The sequence below is a fragment of the Bombus terrestris genome, chromosome 15 (genome assembly GCF_910591885.1).
Source record: "Bombus terrestris chromosome 15, iyBomTerr1.2, whole genome shotgun sequence".
Lineage (NCBI taxonomy): Eukaryota > Metazoa > Arthropoda > Insecta > Hymenoptera > Apidae > Bombus > Bombus terrestris.
Genome location: NC_063283.1, coordinates 3,028,506 through 3,052,851, shown reverse-complemented (window position 1 = coordinate 3,052,851; position 24,346 = coordinate 3,028,506). Strand labels below are relative to the sequence as shown.

At 35.1% G+C, this 24,346-nt stretch overlaps 3 protein-coding genes across 10 annotated transcripts; 2 read left to right on the top strand and 1 right to left on the bottom strand.

Moving 5' to 3' along the window:
- The first annotated feature begins 216 nt into the window (after window positions 1-216).
- On the top strand, window positions 217-15,079 carry LOC100643178 (epsilon-sarcoglycan). Of its 8 annotated transcripts, none has more exons than XM_048412475.1 (11): window positions 217-352; window positions 1,670-2,018; window positions 3,129-3,263; window positions 4,643-4,782; window positions 5,154-5,365; window positions 5,439-5,540; window positions 10,182-10,356; window positions 10,433-10,680; window positions 13,945-14,088; window positions 14,423-14,491; window positions 14,569-15,079. In XM_048412475.1, exons 3-11 carry the CDS (start codon window positions 3,137-3,139, stop codon window positions 14,591-14,593), a joined length of 1,242 nt encoding a protein of 413 aa, XP_048268432.1. In that variant the 5' UTR covers window positions 217-352; window positions 1,670-2,018; window positions 3,129-3,136; the 3' UTR covers window positions 14,594-15,079. The 8 variants fall into 8 exon arrangements, with proteins under 8 accessions (XP_048268432.1, XP_048268430.1, XP_048268431.1 ...); XM_048412473.1 differs by having other exon boundaries at window positions 1,670-2,057; XM_048412474.1 differs by having other exon boundaries at window positions 350-434; window positions 1,670-2,057.
- Window positions 15,080-15,638: 559 nt separating this feature from the next.
- Window positions 15,639-21,467, top strand: LOC100642820 (wolframin). Its single transcript, XM_003401024.4, has 6 exons — window positions 15,639-15,849; window positions 16,229-16,333; window positions 16,424-16,640; window positions 16,715-16,938; window positions 17,014-18,218; window positions 18,293-21,467. The coding sequence occupies exons 1-6, from the start codon at window positions 15,792-15,794 to the stop codon at window positions 19,076-19,078; spliced, it is 2,595 nt and encodes an 864-aa protein (XP_003401072.1). The 5' UTR covers window positions 15,639-15,791; the 3' UTR covers window positions 19,079-21,467.
- LOC100642941 (vesicular integral-membrane protein VIP36) lies at window positions 20,470-23,680 on the bottom strand. The gene is made up of 7 exons (XM_003401025.4): window positions 23,429-23,680; window positions 23,081-23,196; window positions 22,715-22,912; window positions 22,475-22,637; window positions 21,642-21,808; window positions 21,496-21,559; window positions 20,470-21,415 (listed from the first exon to the last, which is right to left on the bottom strand). The coding sequence occupies exons 1-7, from the start codon at window positions 23,538-23,540 to the stop codon at window positions 21,264-21,266; spliced, it is 972 nt and encodes a 323-aa protein (XP_003401073.2). The 5' UTR covers window positions 23,541-23,680; the 3' UTR covers window positions 20,470-21,263.
- Between the last annotated feature and the right edge of the window lie 666 nt (window positions 23,681-24,346).

The following is a 24,346-nucleotide window of genomic DNA, read 5'->3' as shown; positions in this document are numbered from 1 at the left end:
GAACACACTGCACTGCTTCGAGAGAGTGTCGCGAGACCGTCGAGCACGTCGATTTTGGGTTTCCCGTTGACACGAGCACTCTGATCGAGTAGTCAGGTTCGAAGAGAAGTCACCCCCGGCCAGGAAAGGTCCGCGTGTCCGGAGGAATCAACCCCTGTGCCGAGGAGTGGCCACGGTTTCGCGCCGTGCACCGGTCGCATCAAACCTCGCACTGCAAATACACATTATTAATCGAATAACGCGAGGCTCGTTCGCGCACCAGAGGGAAAAGTTGTGTGTGCGGTAAATATATCCCTCTATCGGCCAGAGCGAAACCACGCCTACTGCAGACGTCAATAGGCAGTGCCGTAACGTAAGTCACAAACGTAAACGCTGCGCGAGTGGAGACGCCAGGCCCCGACGTCTAAGCGACGCAACCACGTTACTATTTCTTCGTCTGTACTTCCGCGATTCACTCTCGGTCTTCCCGTTCGTCAACACGCTGCACTACTCTATGTTAAGTCTAATGCAGAGAGACAGTTATCCATAAACACGTGTAGTATCAATCCACATGCGTTGAAAAATCGACAAAAAAGTGCATATACATTGTGCCTGGCGATATCGTTCGATCGTCAGCAGGCAACGTACATACATATTAGGCTTAGCCATGAGTATCAAGACATTGATACTTGATATAGATCGAATTAAAATGTTAGAAGTAGAATTTATTAGGTTTTTCCAACGAATGTAACCAGTAGGTGTCCTAATACTAACAATCTGTCACTCTGGACTAGGCTTAACTCTACACCATATAACGTCTACGCTTATAAGAAATGACTCTTCCCTTTAGAAACTTTCGAGAAACTGGTCGAATCTCGCCGTGATTCCGGATCTCCGATCTCGTGAATCCGCCTGATCTAGATTACACGCGTATCGAGCAACCGGTTTATTCGAATATTTCCTCACGATTTAACCGGAAGAAATTCCGTCATTCTCGCATATAATATTTTTCCCTCGAGTGGTCTATTGATTCTTTAATGAGGAGAACCGTGATTTTCGTTTCGCACGGCAGAATAAACGATTGATTACAATCAAGCGATTAACGAATTAATCCGTGACCGAAACTTTGAAGAACTTTAAACGATATATAATTAGTCGAAACCAATGGGCGCGAGTTCCGCGCGATCGATAAATTTGTAATTGTTTCGCTTCGTTTTCTGGCAATCCTTTGCTCTGTGGTACGCGTGTTGAGTTATCGAGAATTGCTAAAAGCGTCGCGATAATCAACGGGACGGAAGTTCAGATAAGGGTACGCGTGCGCGCGACTCGATGCTGCAAGCTGTGAACGTCGCTGGAAACCCGTAATTCTATGATATCGCGCAGCTGGGAAGTCCCATTACATTTATTCAAGCTTCTTAACATTATCATGCAACGAATATAAAGCTTTGGAAAGCGTGGTATATCTCAAGAATCTCGCAGTAAGAAAATAAATCGAAAAACCAGGAGAAGAGTTTGTGAGAATGAAACGCAAAGCGATGCGCATACGACTTGTACGCTCCTGAGAACGATTGTCAGAAACGATGTTCCAGCTGCGCATGAGAAGGGCGAAACGCACGCGCTCTTATGCTCCGTTTACGCTTACACCTTTTATTTTTTTTTTCTTTTCTTCTCAATTTTCTTCTCTTTTTAGGGATCTCGAATGCCGTTCGAATGCATGCATAGAACAGAGAACCAACGTCAGAAGACGAATCGAGGCGCGTTCGTCGTATCAACGAAGCGTGTGCGTTTAACTACGAAGAAGAAACGAAGTCAGGAGAACGGAGAAAGAGCAGACGTTCAGTTAATTACCGCTCGGCGTGTGGTGTTCCCAGCAATTATCATACGAACACAGACTTAGAACAAAAGCAGTGTGTCGCAGCGTACGATTCGGTTTTCGACCTGACGCTGCACTTGCATCGCGTTAACCTGCTCGTCGACAGTGCGTGACGCCCGCTCCGCTAGAGTATCAACACCGCGAGGCGGCAGCCAGTTTACGTCCCGTAAGCCGATCTGCCGCGCCGTCAGCGTGCTCCCCTCTTGTAAGATTCTTGCGATTCGTTTGTTGTCCACGGCCAGACCACGAAATTATCACGTCTATTTTCATCGCGAACGTCCGCGTCTCCCGAATCGACCAGTTGTCGATAACGGGCACGATATTCTCGAGAAACCGAAATCTCTGCTTTTCACGTTCTACCTTTGAAAATTCATTGGATGTTGGGAAGAGAGAGGAACACAGAGAGGATCGATGACACTATCGACGACCACAATTGCGCGTAATTATGAGAAAGATTGAGGGGTGGAAGGGGTCGTGGAATTCAGAGAATCGAGTATCGATATTTGATTTGACTGTCCATTGGTTGTTAACACGGTCAACGCGGTATCTGACTCTGCTGATCGATAAAAGATTTTCCGTTCACGTGGTGTCACACACCGATGATCGTCGTATAGAGTATAAGAGGGCTGAGAATCATAGTAGCGTAAGTCAGGATTTGGAAAATTTGAATGTACGTAATTACATACAGCGACCTACAAAAGTATTTGGACGCTTATAGAAATTTTTTAACAATATGAGATGAGTCGCGAAAAAATATATATTTGCTCTATTTATTGTTACGAGCTTGTCAAATTTTTATCTAAAACAATGTGATCTAGGTGAATGGAAAGTCAACCGAAATCGGTTTCGCGTTAATATTATCTCACTGAGGGTCAGCTTTACGTTAACGCAATATTTCATTTGTAATTTCCTCTTAGTCGTTTAACATTAGCGAATTCTATCGAATTTATATCGTGATTATGAAAAACAATTCCAAGAATTGGCTCGATATTTATTTCATTACATTCTTCCATTAGATCCTAAAATTCTATGAAGTTTGAAGAAATTCAAGTATTTTATGACACTATGATGAACTCTATATATTTTTTTTCTTATGAAAGAACTTGCTCTTATACCTCTGGTTTAAAATGGACTTCTGTAACACGTCTATTATTCTGGCGCATCTTGCGTAATTCTTTCACAAAACAATTTCATTAACACGTAACTTTCACGCATTATTTAATTGCGTGGTTCTTAATGGGTTAATAAGCGGGTGTCGTTTATTGTCACTTTTCAGGTACGGCCATGGTCATGCTATCGTTCGTAGTAGCGTTGTCGTTGATGACGGCCTTCGCGAACGCCGAGAGCATCTTAATGACAGAGGTGTTCGTCATTCCGATCAGACCGGAGACTTTCGACTGGAGCGGCGACGGTAAGAAGGTTACTCGATCGCGAACAATGACACCGATGAGAGTTTGCATAGCGTTTATATCGCGCTGTTACGGTTACGCGCAGGAACCGTGAAACGACGAGCATACAGAAATAACCGGCTCGAAGAGGGCCAAGCGAACAGAAAGCAGTTTTCAGTCGTACACCCGTTAACTTGGTTCATCAGCTGAAAGTTAACGCGCGCCATTCGTGTCTTCTTTCGAATAGCAATCGAATCACGGCCTCAGAAACGCCGAATATCGTGTTGTGACCTCACAGCTGACGTTGTCACGTGTGTATCGGTACTTTTTAGCGCGACGTCATCGGAGAATCGCGATCTGTACGGAGCACACCAAGATAGAGTCGAAATTTAGTGACTCAAGACCTCTTGGCTTATCAGTGAAAATTATTAAATCTTTATAAGATACGAGTAAGAAAGAAGAACTTCAAAATGTTGAAGCTTAACCATAGTGAACTGTTAGCAAATTATAAGCATAAACAGACAATTTTAATATATAATAAGAGAAAAACATGTCGATTTATTTAATTCTTTATTAAAATCACAAATGAAACTTTATTCCATCAGCTCAAAAAGATAGTGGTAGTGTGTCATGATAAATAAAGAATGTATCTGATGAAAGCCATCCCAGGCCATCAGAAATAATAGAGCTTTTCAAAGAGCGATATAAAAGTAGTACAAAGAGTGAAAGATAGTAGGCCATAATTTGCTGAAAAGAATGGACTATTGTATATCTAATGCAAATGGATATACAATATGTATATATTGCGTAAGATACATAACGAGATTCACAGTGAATTCGGAAAGTTTCTGGTAATAATCCATTAAAATATTTAGCTCTAAAACGTTGCGAAAATAATCAAACTTTGGAACTAAAAGAATCTTAAAACTACATTCTCAGAACCACATTAATAAGTTTGATGATTAAATTTATTGGGAAACCCGAATCTATAAATTAAAGATGCCTTCAGACAATGAATAATATTGTGAATATTTTATTATAATGTTAAGAATATTGTATTGACAATACATATTGATCCTTTTAAAGAACTTTGAAATATTGATAAATATTGGTAGCCTGAGAACATCCTAATGTGTCATCATTTTACTAAATTGCCAAATTTAGTAAATTTTGTTTGTGATCCATTTTTATGATTCACCATTTAGTCATACTATTCATAAGAATCGAAGTGTTTCCCGCGTCCCTTCTCGGAAAGTGCGATTTGCCCGATCGAGGATGAGCACATCGTACGCGCGATTACTCGGAATCGAATTATTCAGAGGCTATGAAAGCCGAGTAGGCACTTTAACCCACAGATATTTCCGAATGACTAACAAATCGTGCGATTCGTTCCTCGTTTCAGCACGAACCGACCAGTTTTCGTATCAGCCCTCGTTGCTAAATGCGCCTGATCTTCCTTCCTGGATTCATTACACGTACAGCAAAAGGGATCATCACGGCTTCTTGTACGGTGTCGCACCCAAGGATCGCAAATATTTCCAGGTGATTCATCGCGGAGAAATGTCAGACACGTGTTTCAAACTTTCGCTGTTATTCAATCATGTTACCTTCAAGTTTAATATACTTTTCTTTCATCGAAAGTTGCGCCTAATTTTATTACTAATCGTTGTCTGAATAAATTGATTTCAATTTGAGTAAGAATTTATTCAGATAAAAATTGATTTGTGTTATATCAGGTACATCGCACGAAGTAAGACTATTGAATGTGAAATACGTTTTTAAGCTTCGTTGTTCAATCGCTGTCGCATGAACTCGTTCTTTTATCTTAACCCTTCTAGCTTATCCTAGATAAATATTTAGTCGAAGAAATTCTATATACCGGTGGCAGTAAAAGTATTACGGATGATTTTCAGCTGGAGATCGTAGGTCTGAACAAACACACCTACGAAACCAGATATAAGGTTCTGGATATGAACGTCCTTGAAAAGGAAAACCTGACCAAGTACGAGGTCCATTTAAAGATCGATAATTTAAACGTGGAGGACATGTTCGACCGCAATAGAACCGAAGAGCTCCTCGATATATTTAGGTTTGTCGATAAAACTCAAGGAAAGACGAGGCCTCGGTACTATACTATTTCCAATACGTTCTATCAAGCGCCTGATCAAGCTTTCCCTTTCCTTTCTTTTTATTTACAGAAAGAGGTTATGGAAAAACGCGATGGACTTGTACGTCACTTTTCTAGCATCCGCCGTCGAACTCGGCGCTCGTTTGCCTCTGAAACCGAGCGAAGGTGAAGGGTGAGTTTTCTTTGAAAAGCGAACAATTTTCGACGAAGGAGAAACTAAAGCCAGATGCGGACGAACGATTTTTCCTCACGCGTTTCCGCAGCGAGCATGCAGCATTAGTTATTATATATGTGGTAAATGGCGGATTTCTATGGAGATTCATATCTTTGAGAATATAACTAAAATGATCCTTGGTGGAAAATTTATTTTACCTGTTAAGTATTATATTATAAGAAGCACTATACTTTGAATATTTTATATATTTTACAGTAAAATATATTGGCATATACTCTTGTTTCTCAATAAAGCGTTCTTAATTTATTTTTTATATTTATCTCATTGCAGTGATATCAAAGTGCCTTTAAATGATAGCAAATTCAATATACTTTGATCTAATTACTTAACAATGTGCCAATATTTTTTCTAGCTACCGTATATATTTTTCTACGATATCAGAAATTTAAAAAAAGATTATTTACAAACTTTCATAGATTCGTCATTTATTTTAAAGACACGTATCTTTGAAGGCAATAAAAATTGTCTTTGTGTATGTTAGCCACCAAGTGACATCAAAATCAGGAAATTAATAAAAATTAATAAAAATAGACTTGTAATGTTTTCTGTGGCCTTTGAATACCGAACCGCGACTTTTATTTCCACTAATATTAATACGAAATGCATGTATTTCCCTATATAATCCAGTGGACTGTTGAAACTCGTTCGTCTGCATCAAGCCGAATTGCAAGATTTCGTCACGAAACGATTACGCGATTGCGTTACCGTCGCCATCATGATGATTGTCGAACAAGTCAATGGGATTCAGCGTGCTCGCTTCGATATCGCTGACGTATAATCGCCCGATCAACGGAAAACAACATTGTGACGCGCGTCCCACACATCCTCCGATTTTTTTTCAAATGGGTAATTGCCACTTCCTTTGCCACTGCATATCGTTCAATGTTGTTATCGTGACGGCAAACATTATGCTCGATCCAAGGAAAATCTTCTATAGTCTGTCGCTATGAAAAATGCACGCGTCATTAGAGATACTCATCTATGGTAGCATTTGAAAGACAGTCCCATCAGATATTCGCATTTTCAGTAGGCTATTGCGTAACGACTTCAAATTGCAAGTGATTTTGTTTGGCCAGTGCAATTCGTTTCATGATCTTTTGTCGTAAATACATACACTTCCATATATAAGTATTAGGACACTTGCAGATCTTATAAAAAGGCATGATAATTCATTCAAATTATTAGAGAGACATGTGTTCGTACAAGATTCAGTGTAGAAAAAAATTTTATTTGTAAGAGAATTATAGGAAAATAATGCATTAATGGCCATAATTCGTTGATCCTAAATTTTATTATGCCATTAAAATCCGACGTCGTGTTAACACAACGTTTCATTTGCAATGTCCTTTCAGTCAATTTACATAATATATTTCTGTTTTTTTGATATTATAAAAAGATATTTCAAGGATTTGATGAATATTTCCCTTTTTATCGCTGCCCCTTTGTATACTGGTTCTTTTGCACAACTTTACACTGGAAAAAATTGTTTATGATGTTTAGGAAGCGTTTATAGCCTTGTGATAAACTGTATCTTTGTCGAATATAGAAATGTTTGTCCATTTCTGATTTCTGTAACAAGTTTCAAAATCTGAATCTATATATACAACAGTAATGTCTCACACGCATGGTGTTCGAATATTGGTGCGAGTTACTATACGTGGAAAACTAAACGAGCTCGTTCGTTTGAATTAAAACGTGAATTACGAGGAAGCGCCTTATCGCGATGACAACCGGTGATGATTTCCAAGAAGTTTACATGTCACTGTCATCCTCACTTTATTCTTCTCATCTTCTCGTTAGATCCTAATTATCTTGCACGTTGTCGCAAATAAATAACAACCGCTACTCGTTTCGTCGTAAAATAATCATTTATTTATTTCTAATCAATTACTCGAGTAACCGCTAAGCCTCTATCGCTTCTCGTTCATTGCGGTATCATTTCCGTATTTTTATCTCACGCAAACAAAGAGATTTTTGGTCATAATCGCGAGGCTACGTGCAATTATCCAAGGAACAACTTCCTACAACGTGTTAAAGGAAATGGATGATATTTGTAAGGTGTAATATAAACATCAACTTAATTTTACGCTAAAAATACGCTAGTAACTTTTGACATCAATACTTTCCGCGTGAATATTTCTAAGAGAAAGACAATTCTGACGGTAAATAATAAAAACTATTCTGCTAGTAAATAAGATATTTAATAATTTTAAATTAGCTCTCATGTGAGGAACAAAAAGTACGATGTGACATACCTTCTCCGCGTGTTCTTCGTTTGATTTCGTTCATTTACCTCATACTGAGAAACATCTGAGTGAAATGGAAAGAAATGTTTGTCAGCTGGTCGGCTGATCTGTATTTCTATATAGCTATCAGCGTATTTCCAGCGTATTTTATATTGAAAGATAAGCCTGGAACGAGATTTCTCTACATAAACTCTCTTCATTGTTTTAATGTTCAGAATCACACCTTATAAATAATTTTCTTTCAACAGCTCGTACACGTGACGCATCAAGATTCTCATAATATATCAGGAAACACTTACGAATCTTCAAATCGCATTCGAAGCTCGTGCAAGTGGAAAATGAATCGAGTCGATTAATTGGGATCGCATCATAGATTCAACGTTGCATTTCGTCGATTCCCTGAAGCAGCCAGTCACTTACAAAACGTGTCCTTCCCGCGCTGCCAATCACTCGATCACTCGCTTATTCAATAACAGTACATACACACGTATACACATTTATGAAAGAACATACGGATAAACGAACGTGGTTGGTGGAGGCTACGAAACGGCGTAGATTAATCGCGCGAGTTTAATGTTGTATCAGCTGTATACCCGTTTAAGTAGGTTGGTAACGTAAGTGCGCCGCGACATCGTTAGCGCGCTCGCTCGAGCTAACTGAATGGCTTCCGGCCTGCTTACTGCTCTCCTCCATCGTACTCTCGAGTCTCAACCTTAGCTTAGACGTCAACCGCGCCATGTCTCCCGCCGCATAATGCAGCAATGCACCGCGGTGAAAGTTCGTCATTGACATCCTTCCTATAAGAGAATTATGTAAATGGATGCGGTCAAAGAATCACTCTGTATCGTTCTATCGTGTTTTGTAAAATACCAGCGCATCTTGTCACGCGTCGCGCGTCGAGGTTGAAGAATCTAGTGCGAGTAGTTTTTATCAGATTGTAGCATGCGAACACCACAGAAGAGAAACACACAAGTTCACGCTACTCCACGGAATTTATATAATAATATTTTTCCGCTGCTACTACCAACTATCGAAGTAAATTTATATTAATACCTATATTAAATATTTCGAAACATTGTTGATTTTTGAGTTACTGTAACTTCTTCGAAAAAGATCGTGCAACGGTCTATCTGGACTCGTTTCAGTCGACCGGATTCTTCTCGAACGCTCGTTTATATTAGATAGCACGATGTAAGTTCGTGCACGGTTACGTGCCGTGCAAGGGAAAATAGAACATTTTCGAGAAAATCCTTCCTATAATATGCGACGTAAGGAAGTTGTAAACGATGATTCGATAAAATAGTTGGCAAAGGAAAATCTTTATTTCCTTGAGTTTGTATCGTTAGCTTTCATCGATCGCGAGACGGCCGAACGATAATTCATGGAAAATAGTCTTTTAATTTAAATAGTAAACAGGAAATTCGATCTTAATTAAAAGCGTATTGCGGTGTCTTGGGGATCATCGGCCGATTGCGATGTATGGAAATTACTGCTGTTAGCAGGCGGGACTATCCCCGACTTTTGACCGAGATAACGGATAACGGGAAGCTATGCATAGCCAGGAAAGTCGTGACGCAATTTGAAACGCTAAGTGCACGACGTGTCGTGGAACACGTACACAAACCTCGCAGGTGGTTAACCGGGGAAATGTAAAAAGACTTAAAATCATTCTTGACGTCATATAGTCACAGTGCATTACGATTACAGTGGATGTGTGTTCCGATGACATGTCGTTCTGACTAATGTGTCAAAGTAATCGAATAAACTGATTCACGAACATTTATATTCACTGATATTTGGACATTTATTGTACATAAGTTCTGCGTATGTGTCGTATGTGTTGTATAAAACATTTTGGCATTTCATTAGCACTGTAACGAGACACGATTATATCGATAAGATTTGGAGCCAATCTGACAATGTACATATGTTATGAGCTGCTCAAATGCCACACTGATCGAGTCTATAAACTGAAAAGTACAGAAAGCTGACGATGTTAATTAAAACACTAAACTTCCCTCTGAATGTATAGTATCTTCTAATTATTTTTCCTGAAATAAATGAATTTGTGTAAGTAGCAAGTTATCTCGTCCTTTGAGAATTAAACATTAATCGCGTACTCGATGTAAAATCATTGCGGTAGTAAAATTAAGAAATTAACAGAAAGTACAGTCGATTGTAAGTTTAAGACCGATAGACACAACGAAAGTAACAAATCTTCGCTTGTGGACGCTATGTCCAACTAGAAGCATCCAGACAGAGACGTCTGACGCTCGTAGGAAATTCTATTTCAACATGCAATAAAACGTGTACTCTTTTCTTCTCGTGTCAGAGTCGTCATAAGGCTAGGAAGTTCAATGCCATTCTCGCAAGAGCTGAACGAACTCCAGGAAGAAGTGAAACCTCTATGGAAATTACCGTTTTGCCCTCGAGATTTTAAAAGGACCAGCGTCGAGCGGCTTTTTAGAGAGGCGGAATTTGCGCTGGATTGGTGCTCGTTCAGACTGGTAAGCTTCGTTTATTGTAATTGAACAACCTACGTGAGGCGTCAGAAATTCATGAGATGACGAACGTATATCTCAGGTCGAGCAGGAACAACAGAGTTTGCAGCACGAAAGCGCGAGACGAGGACCGAGCATGAACGTGTTGGATTTACCAGCGTCTGGTATTTCCGAGCACACGGAGTGGCGTTGGGCCAGGTCAACCAAAGCTAATATTCCCACGAGAAGTTACTTCGAAGAAATTGCAACCACGATCTTCGTCCCGGCGATCCTGCTGCTTGTATTGGCCGCTTTATTGAGCACGGTGCTGTGCCTCGACAGAGAAAAAATGTAAGATCTTCTCATTGTTGAAGATGATAAGAAAATTTGGACCGTAACAAGTACAAAAACTAAAAAATATTCTTTAGACGAATATGAAAATAAATTTCTTATTTAAGAATGAATAAATCATTCAGATATGAAGATACGGGGAAGAGGTGGTTAGGATCACCGGTTTTCCCCGTGAACTCTACATTTAAAATCTGGATAGTCAAATGCTCGATATTCATGCTCTTTCGTTTTTGACGAGATCGATGGAAACGCGGGCTGTATATCGAAGGAATGTCGGCTGAAATATTTGTAATTCTATACGAAGCACGTGCTCGAGGAATAAGTTCCAACGTATAGTTGTGCGAGCAACGAGCATAAGTGGTAGGGGCGCCAAGAGCAGTTAGAGGGGGCTGCTACTACGACTGGTTTCATTCATAAACAGCTACGATATCTGGTCAAGTAGTAACGTGCTGGACGGTACGATCGAAAATACGGCCACGGCGAATCGCGTTCCTGATAAGCACGAACCACGCGTGTACATTCGTATATTCCGTAAGTATCGTTTCTTATGCCCGGAGATCAACCGATCAAACATATTTGAATAACTATGTCAATTATTCCATCATTAGTTACATTTTGCTTTAGATCCAAAGGTCAAAGGATAAAAAGTGAAAGAGAAATTTTCAATGGAGGTGTACGCGAATATTTGCGCAACTGGTTCGATAAATAAGGAGAATTCGCGCGAGCCAGAGTTAACGAGATGTTTTTAAACAGAAAGAAACAAGCGATTTTTCGCTGGAGCGTGCACGTTGTAGCAGCGACGAGTATAAATAGAAAAAGGTTCAGTATATCGCGACCCGTGCTTCGTGGCGTACATCGATTATTATGTACACAGTTCACTTATCGTTGAAGTATACCAATGGCGCGTATCGTTGCTCCAACGAGCTCTCAGCCACGGTTAATCATTGTATGTCAAGCCACGGAATCATTCGGGGCAAGAAGAACACGCGTACTTGGTACGTGATGTGCGTCGCTAATGCAATAAAAGCGAGCAAACTATATACATAGCAGACTTGGACAAATTCTATTTGAAATGAAGATGAAAAATAACGTTTAATCGTTTCAACTACGTACTTTAGAGACTTCAGGGAAAGTAAGTTTTCTGTTGACGCATTGTTGTCGGCACACGTTTTCTCCGATTTCGCCCTGTCAATACCTGACCATGTAGCGTTAAGATCGAACAAATCATTTTCAAATAATTTTCCAGTGATAGAAACTTACCTTTCTGCAATGGCGTTCCACTTTCCGGTTCGTTTTTCTTCGACATGTAAAAACTGTCCCTTACGAAGAATTCCTTCGACATAACGAAGAACTCTGAATATATCGCACTGATTCTATTTTCATGGGCAAGTCACGATGGAACCATTTTGCTCCAATTACGAGTATCGCGTGTTCTGAGATAAAGGGATGTGTTGCGCGGGTAAGTGATAGCACAAAAAAAGGAAAGAGAGAAGAAGATCGTTCTTTACGCGACATCTACCATCTATCCGTGACGCAACGGAATTACTCGTTAAATCAGCTTTCATCGACCAGGAAGTCGTCGACTAGATTGTTGTTAATTAGTTGCGCATCGCCTCGTTTAGCGGTACGTTGACAACACTTCCGTTTGAAACTGAACGTGCTAATAGGCGAAAATCTAACGCCATAAAGACACAAACTAACGGGATCTATTTATAAGCGGATGACCCTGGCGATCGCGTCACCGATTATTCGCGCTTCTTGCTGCAATTGCTCTCTACCTATGACCTTTACTCGGCTGAATTTAGGTTTGGTAAAATACATTTCACGCACTTTATGTCCAATTGTATATCATAGTTTCGAAGTTCCTAATGGCCACGCGATGATAAGGCAAATGATCAATCAGACTCGGCGAATGATGAAACAATGTATTCTTAGCACACGATTATTGTTAAAATTGCCAACCGTTCGCAATTATTATACTGCAGAGATGTACACAAGTTGATACTTTAACTGTGTTGATACGTTAACTGACGTAAGTCTCGTACAAAGTGATTTGAAGTAATTTAAAATCCCTTTATTTATGAAAATCATCCTTAGTTGAAGAGATCTCAGTAATAAAGAGATAGATCTAATCGTTAAATTGCACTTATTGAAAGAGAAAAGCTCTCAGTTGGTTTTCGTTGGTTTACTTAAATTAATAAAAAGTGAAACTGCCTCCTTGTTACATGCAACAGTCTCTTTGATTGATAACGAACGTGGCTTTGTTGAGGATAACCATTCTTCGTTCCACTTCTGATATATCTTTCGTTATGTCGGGATATTGTCGTAAAAAATATCGTGCCTGGAATTGTAAAACATCTAAACTGCATGTTAGTATTCAAGGGTGTCACAGATCGCAGCTAGTGATCCACGCGCGTAATCATGGTAATTGCCATCAAACTACAGATAATGCGGGTTATGTGAAAGCAGTAATAGAACATGCACGTCATCGTACAGATATGACTCACAAAAAAATGCTCCGATAATCTGTGGAGTTTACTGAAAACGAACGATAAATCAATTGGTTCGATGTCTACACGATTTTCATAGATCGCTGAAAAGCGTTCCTTCTCTTCTCTCAATATAATACACCCCTTCATATCGATATTAGGTATTGGGTCGTAGCATAAATTTATTTTGTTATTATATTTATTATAAACGTGACGAAATGTACGATAACAAATAAAGTAAAATTTGTTAGAATCTTCCAGTAAACAGAACAATAAATTTTTTTATAGGCACGATCCTGAGTCAGAACAATATTTTCACGAATTGTTTAACATCTTTCTTGGCAAAAGACAAAGAACCAGGTATCCCTACCTCAATTTCAGAAGGTTGATTCATACTAATGAATTCATACTGATGAACTTATCAGTCTTATCGTAGAATTTCTTAGTAGCGCTTGTCAACTATTTTCTAAAATAGTATTATCCTTAACATACTTTAATAATACATACTAACAACTTGTTCTTAACAACTGTTCATTAAAATCGTATTACCTTCAATAAAAGATACTTTTTGATCTGTTCTAACGATTTCAAATACTCGACGCAACTATTAATTAAAGTTGTAGTAATTTGTACAAAGTATACTTTTATGATCCACGCTAACAATTTCAAATAACTATATTAAACGCGCGTTTCCTTGATCACATAACGCAGTATAAGAGTAAATTAAAAACTCATTTAATGGATAAGTGAAACATTCCTCTTGTTTGCTTTGCAGCGAAAAAAGGGAAACTTCGACGGGAGAAGGAGTTAGCAACAACAACATACAAATGGTCCAGTACGCTGCCATCGAAAGGGGTACCTTAAAATCGCTCTCTGTTCAACCATCCAGCCCTAATGATTCCTTGATACCAAGCCCTAGGTACTCGTTTATAATTTAAGATAAGAAATATAATGGCATGCGAGATAGATTTTTCATTGTATGTTTCAAAAGCAATGTCTAAAAGAATTTTTTAACTAATATTGCGTATAAACGCACGACGAGTAAAAGAAAATGTTATATTAAATAAACATTATTATATAGTTATACGATATTAGTCAAAATTCTTTGAAATATTGCTTTTGGAATATAAAATGAAAAGTCTATTTAGCTGGAAATTCATATTTTAAGGATGCTCTTATATGTTAGCCTCAAATTCTATATTTTAGTCTCTGTTAGCCCCAAATCCTATCTTAAAATGGATATATATTTCCAGGATCTCCAACGAACGTTGCAATCCATACATTCGACCAAATCCACCACCTTATACTGGACCAAGTAATTTGTAAATATCGAATGTTTACTTTGATTCTTATTGATATTGATATATATATTAATTATATAATTATATTAATTTTTCAGAGCGGGAATTCGGGCAGATTTCTGACTACACGAGGAGCCAGCAAAAACGTGGTTTTGCTGAATTAATAACGATTTACAATCGTGACTACGATGAGAATCGCAAAATCATTGAAACTGGCTCCGTATTATCTGTTGCTTCGTAACTTGCTATGGGTAACATGTATTACATATATTGGTTTAAAATTGCGTAGATTTGATAAATTGCACAAAATTACGATAGTAACAACATATCTTCTATCATACAAAGAAATCTCACTATTAGTATGGCACTAATTAGTACATATGTAAACTTAATATTTATTTATGGGAAAGTAATGTATATATATATATTTAATATTTATATTCAAAGTTTTAGCTAGTTTTCATGCTAGTCATCTTAAGTACAACGGTACTACAAGCAATATTAATTGATGAAACATTTTATTAACATTTTGTTTAATAACCCAGTCACAGAACTGCGATATGTACTTTCATTCAAAATTTTCCATAAAATAAAAAGAACTTGCGAAAATTCATGCATTTCATTTACATACATTATGCTCCTATACAAAATTTCTATGTAACTGAAAATTTCAAGCAAGCTTCGTAACAGTAAGATTTAAAAATTCCGGGAAAATAGCGTCAAAATCCAAAATTTGGAAATTTGGAAATGGAAAGAAAAAGTACGGTATTTTATTAGATTAGGAAAGCAATATGCAGATTTTTAATTACTTAAAAATAAATTATAAAAAACTTTTAAAGAACCTATTACGTTATTAGATAATATAAATACTTAATGATATTTCGATAATAAAATATAAATACATACATACATAAGATATATTAAAATGCAATATAATAACCAGCTATGGGAGCTTGGTAATGTATAGAGGCAATTAATTGTTCTGACCCATTAACCATAGCTAGTAAATAGAGTATAAAAAACTTCATTAAATCAAAGTTATTCTTATTTCTGTTATACATATATTTGAATTATCCTTTACTCTTGACGAATTCAAAATTTTCATTTGCTCTTGACGTTTGTTCAGCAACCTAACCTTAATAATCGCGCGTGCGCAATATGGAATCATGCCTCAATGCTAATTTTTTAACAGTCGCTTTGTCAAGAAATCTTGAATGTATATTGGGAAAGTAGTTTTTGATATTGGATAATTGATTTGCGTTGCACAACTAGTACGCAAAGCAAAAATATTTTAATAGTGATCCTCTCAATTTTTGGAGCTATGGCTGGCATTGTACCATTATCTGGAAGATCTGGTAGAAAACAATGGACATTGCATGGTAACGCAACAATTTCACTTTCTATCTGTCGCTGAGATTTATGGTTTCTATTTTTTTGCAATTCAATGGCGCTATGGGCTGATTTGAATGAAATTATGATATTTTCGTAACGATGATGAATGACGAATAATTTTTCTAATTTTTTGCAAAAATGTCAATTAAATGTTTTTACTCTTTTATGAAAACAAAATTTGACAGTTGTTAAATCAGAATAAACAATGATTAATAATATGATTTCAATGTGCAATAATGTCAAATGATTAAAGTACGTAAGAACAAATGAGTAACACCCAATTGATTCCTCTTCGCTATAAATAACAAAAGCATTTTTGTTTTATTAATTGAGGAGCAGAATTATAGTTCAATTGCATAATTTTAGATGGACCAAGAGGATCTCTTAGAAGATTACGGTCTCAGCTGGCTGAAGATGGTTGTCCAGAATCTCAAGTAGTTTTAGCAAAGCAACTATTGGAAGAAAGATGTGGTAGCAATGCACATTCTCATTTGTATTTCATTGAATACATTAATGTGTACATTATTTCATAATGTATTGCAATATAAATTATGGATTTAGATTTAGATGTTGACAAAGAAGAAAATGCGAAATTGGGTGTATATTGGCTTACGAAAGCTTCAGAGCAAGGAAATTTGGAAGCAACAGATATTCTTAGAAAATGTTTAGCCACTGGCCGTGGTATCACACAACATAACTATTATGATGTCAAAAGTTGTCTTGATATGACCCAAGATGAAAAATTAGCCAGAAGAGCAGCAAGAGAAATGTTTACTAGGTATAAAGAATTCAATTATAGAATTTAATAAATATATTTATGTGTATATGTATAATGTATTTGATATTATACAGTTTGTCAAATGGTGAGGATTTTATTACAACAGAGCAGTTACAAAAGCATATGAAAGATATAGCATCAAATTCATCTAGTGATAATTATTCTTGCTCGAACAATATAATACATAATAACTTACAAAAAGATATAAATGACATTTCAACTGATAATTCCCCTAAAAATGGGCTTCCTGATGAATGTACACCTAAAAAAGATGAAGATAAAGAAAATGATGTTCATGGTAAGGAAATATCTAGTATCTATAATATTTGATCTCTATTAATAATTTATTTATTTATGGGATTATATTTTCTAGATTGGATTGATCATCAAGGAGAGAAAATTACAGAGGCAGCTCTAGTCTCTGCTGCTGCTAGCTATGCTCGTGGTATGCTCCCAATAGTGTCACATGCACTGTGTATGGTAGATCCATCTCAAATGGCATTAGATACTATACCATTACTACAAAGGCCTCTCATCCATCCCTTTGCATCTTTGAAACGTTTATATGTTTGGTTAATTGAAACGTTAGGTCAAAGGGGAATGTCAATTAAGAAAATTTTTTTCACATCGAATATACACATACTATTACTTCTCTTACTGTACTCATTATTTGGTACAGAAAGTCTCATACTCTTTATACCAATGGCTGTATACTATTTATCTTTCATTGTTATGGTTGTCGCTACTTTTCAAATGTTACAGCGAAAACGCGAATTCAATAATTTTCGTATTTGGTCCAGGTTGTTTCTCAGTTATTCGGGCGGAAATTTAAACCCCGATGAAGCAGAGTACCAATTCTGCTGTAAGAATCTCAAGCCTTATGGTCATTTTTTTCTTGCTTTACTCTTAAATTTAATGATCTATCCTGTCATAGCTCATCAATGGACACCTCAGTCAGAATTCACTATCATAGCGGTTGCGTTAACATTGATAACATTGTTAAATTTTATATGGAAAGATTCATCTAAATTTCCGGATTTTTTGGCTCTCTTCAGTTTCGGTGTTCACGTCTTGGCAAAGTATCCATACGAAACAGATATCGTAGTTGCTCAGGGCTGGAGATTTCTAGATATAAGAGTCCCAACATTTGCTTCGTACGTTGTTGGTAACGGTATTGAATTTTGTTTGAATTTTCGTGCAGTTTTTTACCTCCTAATTCCAGCAGTTTTCGCAAAAATGGCTGCTCGGGATAATTGGCGAGGAACATATCAAACGTTAATACCCCATTGTGTTACTTTAAGTTGGTGGCAGATAGCAATCTTTAGTTCTCAAGGTGCAACATGGTACGGCTTAATTAGGGGTGCCTTAGCATTAGTTGGTATGGTTCTTTTCTTACCACTTGCTGGATTGGTTTCTATCATATTACCAATCGTAGCTGCTGCTAAGTATTTGTCAGAAAGCGATTTGGCAATGAGAATAATTGTAACCGCTTTACTGGGAGGAATGCCATTTCTTGCCTCTTGGTATTTAAGAAAAACTCGAACACCTAAACTTAATTGGGTAATTACTGTTGTTCAGGTAAGCACATCAACATCAAACAATCAAAGAAAAAACAACATACAGAAATTTTATTTGCTATATAAATTTTATAGTTGGTCATGGGTATTAGTGCTGGCATGTTCTTATCATGGCCAATGATAATGGAGTACAAACAAGAACCAGATACGTACGAAGGTGTTTCATCACTTTCATGGGAACAATATCAAAATCATTGTCATCAGCCTGCATGGGAAGAGCTGTCGTCCAAGGCACAGGTGCAAGTTGAATGTGCTAATTTGGAAGGAATATTAGTTTCATGGGAAGGTTACGTAACAGATATTAAGTTAAAATCAATAAAAAATAATATTGCTGCAATATTTAACAAACTACCTGATGGTATTAGAGACACAGTTAGTTGCATGTATGGTGAACCATACATAAACAGTTGCGATTCAAACGGCGAATTAAGACATGAAAAATGCAAACATTTTGCAAGTATTCAAAGACGACGAAACAAATGTCACTTTCCTGCCTGGAATAAGTATGAATTTGAGATCTCAGTTAAAATGAAGAGTGGTATGTGGGGAAGCAATGCGGAAATTTTATTGAACGCAGATCACTCCTTCACTAATTTTAGTTTAAATATATATCCAGGCGATAAAATTTGGTTTTCCGGTACATTCCTGAACAATGGTTTAGAAGATGAATCGTTACTCGGCGGATCTGAGCCTCATATTGAATTAGAAGAGATTGGTTGTCTCGCATGTCACTCTATTGATTTAAAATCTTACAAACGTTATAAATATCATATAACGGTTAGTTCAATTTTAAGTGATCTTTGTTTAGGTATAAAAACAGTTCTGAACTTTTTGTTGAATCCTATCGTAATGTTTAAATAGTTGCATTTTATGCGATCTATAAAATATACAGTATCAAATGTTCTGTGAAGTGTTAAGATAAAGTTGTTTACAACGAGATAAATTTCGATAGTATCTTGAACTTCCTTTCAAAGTATTATTAAGAGCAGCTAAGACATATTAATTGAAAGACTTTATAAAGAAAGGAAACAAATACAGGAAAAAGACAAAGCTAAGAATGTAAAAGGAAAGAATTTACAGTGTTGTAAATATTAAGTTTCAGCATTTTTCTTCAAAAAGTTGTGAAAGTTTGGTTAATTATATAAAAAGAGTATTCTCTCTCTCTCTATCTCTCTCTCTATTTCTATAGTTATTTGCTTTTCTATGATTAAATTTGAAATTATTGTTTAAATAGTACATTAGATTTTTAAAAATATATTTTTTAACTACTTTTATCTATTACCTATAAAAGAAAAAACATATTTTGATGTTACCAACACCTCAGGCATTAGAATTTCATTAAAAACTCATCAAGTATTTACGTCAAAGAGTACACTTATATGTATATACACGTATATTTTAAGATCGATATATTTTCATAAGTATTACTGCCAGTAATAGAGATAAATGCGCTTAATATTTTTCTATTCCGTTTTCGAAAAATCGAGAGGTGGAACCTTTCCGATTTTATTTTAACTTAATAGTAAAATATTGCAACTCTTTTTGTAATGCTAAATTTTTAATGGAAAATATCATCCGCATCTACATAATGAATTCTATCAACGTCTAAAAACGATACATGTAGTATGACAAATGTGATACGTGTACCTATATTATTGTTTCATTTCTTAGAACTCAATACCTTCACATAGATTTATGAAACTCGACGATGTTTCGAAATTAATTTAGTTGTTGAAATATCTTTACTTGTGTAAATGCTATGTGAATATTAATAATATGTATTTGAAGAAGTAGTAAAGATATATACTTGTATGATGTGTAGGAGTTAAAGATTGTTGTTAAATTGATGTTAAGTGTCTAGACTTTAAAAGCATAAATGGTTAAAGAGTTTTAGAACTGTCTAAAAGGAATGACAGTTACATTATATATCATATCAGGACAATAGTAAAAGATTGTAGCAGAAACAAAAGACAAATATAGATGTGCCTTGATGTTTTCTGTTCAAACAAATATGATTATTTATAATAAAATATATTTTAAGAAGCAAAAATATTGTCATATTAAATGTTTTGCTTGAGTCGCTTATAAACTTATAGGGGATATATTTTGATACGAAATACATATTTGTTTTTATTTATAATTTTTTATGTTTTCTTCTAAGATAATTGTTTTTTTACACGGTTTAGTACGTATTTATTTTTCGTATTTGGCAACAAGTGAAGTACATTATTTTCACAATTAATAACATTACGTTTCTTAACAATTGTTTATTTGGAAATTTTGGTTCCCTTTATTTTTTCTATAAAATCGAGTCGTACAACACGAAGTCACTCACATATTGATAATGTTGCTTTGTTATGTACAAATATAAAATCTACATCAATAAAGTCATTTCAATCATACCGAATCCACAGATATAAAGATAGGTTAAAGCGAAGGAGAACGCTTTTGTAGAAAGGAATAATTCTGTCTAGAATTCGTTTTGCTATTCATAATATTGTAGTGATGTACGATGTTTCGCAGTAACGATGTGAATTGTGATATTACTTCAAAGAATTTATTCTTTTACTTTTGTCTCCTGTGATTAAATTATTGTAATTACTGCATTTCCAAATTAAAATTCATTTGAAGCATAAAATCGGTATGTTTAATTCTTACACGAATAATTAAACTTATTTCTATAAAAAATGCATTGCAGTAACTGAGACAATGACATGAAAACTTTGGTAAAGGAACTTTGTATTGTTCATGATAAACATTATTGAAACTAGAATAGCGGATAGCATAATTCAACACGTCTTATGACTGCTGTAATCATTTATATATTATTACGATCCTTTGCTGTCGTTTTTTCATCAAAATACCTCTGGAACGATATTCTCAAAATCAGAGATAATATGTATGGATATTGTGTTTGTTATTCTAATATTAAGAGAAACAGTCTTATGAACACGTTATGACTACATCTTGTTTTTTTTATAGAAAGAATATCCGATAGAAACGAGAAATCCAAAAGTAGAATAGCTTATATATAACACACTGTGATTTAATAAAAACGTTTCCTACTGTTTTCTAGATGCTTCTGATACCACATTATACCTATTACCACACAGGCAATTGATGCAAGCGCTACTACGAGCATTAAAAGGAAAAACATTATTTTACTTATTGTAGATTGTTTTGGATCATCCACATGTTCTGTAAAGAGAGAATTGTATGATTAAAATGAATACAGGAATATTTCATCAAATACATCTTATACAACATTTATTACGTACCGCGAGGTGCATCAAAATATGCAGCCGATGGTAAAATATTGGATCTATCCTCTTGATCTTTTATCTGGAATTGAAATGTGATGTATTGTCATAAATAACCATACACATTTAAGAATTGTTTAATGTACTTAAAGAATACTACTTACATCAATTGGTAAATCTAATTCAAATAAACGAATAGAAAGTATATCATGATTATCGGATAAGTCTCCGGTTGTTGCCGAAATTCCAAAATAATATCCTGTAGGCAGCTTTATATCATTCACAGAAAAGCACTCCTTCCATGCAGCTTTGTTTGAAAAGTCTGTGGAAACTATAATAAAACAACATGTTGGGAAACATTTACCACAATATGAGTATATACTATATTTTATATTTATTCTATGCATGTTAAGCTGCTTTATTCCATGCTTATTACAAATAAGGAATAAAAATTATATAAATTTAACTAAATACATATAGTACATAAGCAGATATTTTTTTATATGTTTAGTTTATAAAACTTCATGCAAATTCGTTGCTTGTTTAAATATAGGTATTGCAGGTATAATACATTTATTACATCTAATTATTTACTTGCAATATTTTCAATGATATGTGAAATGAAGTAAACTGAAAAGATGACAAATAATATATGAAAAGATGAAAATATCACTTGCTGAAGTGGAGGCACTCCATGATGTAAGCCACAAGGCTTCAGGGTAAGACCTTACTGTAATGTCAATTTGTAGAATACCACATAAAATGATAGAATACATAGAAAGCATAGCTATAAACATCTATTTTAAGAAGAGTAAGATGAATATTATTAACATTGAGGATATTAGTTGAGTACAAATGAATGAAAAGGTTCATTTATTAGTAAAATACAGTATTGAAATACTCTTTTACTTAATACATGTATAATGGGACACTATACACAGTTACATGACAACATTTTTGTGATGCCCAAAAATATCTTATACTAATATGTACTTACCAGTTAATGTATCCCATTCATATCTCATATTAATATGTGTGTCATGTTCTAAATTTCGAAAGTTTGCTTCACAACCTGCAATTTGTGTATGTGTTCCATCACGATCGTGATCATAATGCAAAGAACCATTATTGACCATAGCAGAAATATAAGGATGTTGATGCTATAAAAACCAAAATTGTTATCATGATTTTGACATTTTTAATTTATAATATAACTAATGTTATATCATGTACATACATTGTGTGGACCATTGTGATTGCTATATGTATCCAAAATTATAGCTAATCCTTGGAAATAATCTTGATTACCAAAAACAGGACCAGTTTTCATCCTTTCTCTTGCATACCAAATCACAAAACCATCGCCAAATAAATCCTTTCCTTTTCCATGAACTTTAAAATGAACTTGGAGCTCCCAATTTCTTACATAACATGGCTAAATAAACAAATGTCAGGGAAGCATTTCTATTAGGCTTCAATCGCACCATCCTGATAGTTTTAACTAAATAAAATCTTGTATGAATTTAAAAATGTGTGGAAAAAAATTAAAGCACAATTTTCTATGATTTTGCTTTGTTAAATTACCAAAAAGCTGGAAACTTACAACAGAATTCCATATAGCACCCTGTTTACTTTGTGAGTCTGGAGTTAATCTTATATAGTTATTCGTAATCATCGTACTACCCATAAAATCCCAATAAGGTATTGTCGTTCCAGACACTAAATACATAAAATATTTACATATATTAACATCAGGCTTTATCAATGTAATAAAATTACATTTTATCTTTGTTATTGTTTATTTTACTAATGTAACCTCAAGCTTCCTATTATTATAGTATACATGTACATTTGAATCATATTCATCTCATTATAAATACAAAAATATGCACGTCATGACACGTTGTACTACAAACCGTAATCTCAACAAAACTATTCAAAATTCACAAACCTTGATATGGTCTGATCAAACAATGTTCTCGTTTCATATAGTCATTTGTGTTCCATTCTGCTGTTACTAATTCCAATACACTAATTAATATCCAACACGATACTACGTTCATTTTATAGATTTCACACGAGCACTATGGTACTTTGAATACTAAACTTGCAGTTACACTCTTCGATAATTATGACGCGTAATCTGTAAAACCAACTATCGGAATCATCAATTCCATGATTTTCGATATCTTGAAATTAGTCACTGAAGCTATTTAATTAACAGTCAAAATTCAAATATTCCTTCACTATATCTAGATACTTTTATAGGTAAAAATCAGTGTTGCCATGTAATTCTAGTAACAAAAGGTACACGAAGACTATACCAGAAAAGCACATACCAATTAGTATCATGTTTTTTTGCATTTTTTGAGATTTGAATATCTTTTAAAAAACATTGAAATTTACTGTTCATAATTATAAGTAATTATAAATAGGATGTATTTGAAAATAAAATTTGTTTATCTTCGGATAGACTAAATATTTCTGCATTTATGGAAATTTAAAAGGTACAAATATTTTATTTATTGCACGAAACAAATCCTTGTTTAAGTTTCACTTTTTAAATCATTTGATAAAAAAATAAATGCATGAACATCCACAGCCTAATAATCAAATATCAATGAACATTTGAAATAAGTAAACATAGTTAATTTTATCCTATTATCAAGTCGTACTTTATGATTTATATAGTCTTTGTTTTTCCTTATTTACATATTTATGTATTTAAAGTTGGAGAACAGTAATTATAAACATTATATATATTATATTATTACACAAACTTTCTCTTAATATTATACCATTTTTCTATTTACGTGTATTAGTTTTTACCGTCTACTATTTACATGATATGTTTTTATAGTAAGTATAG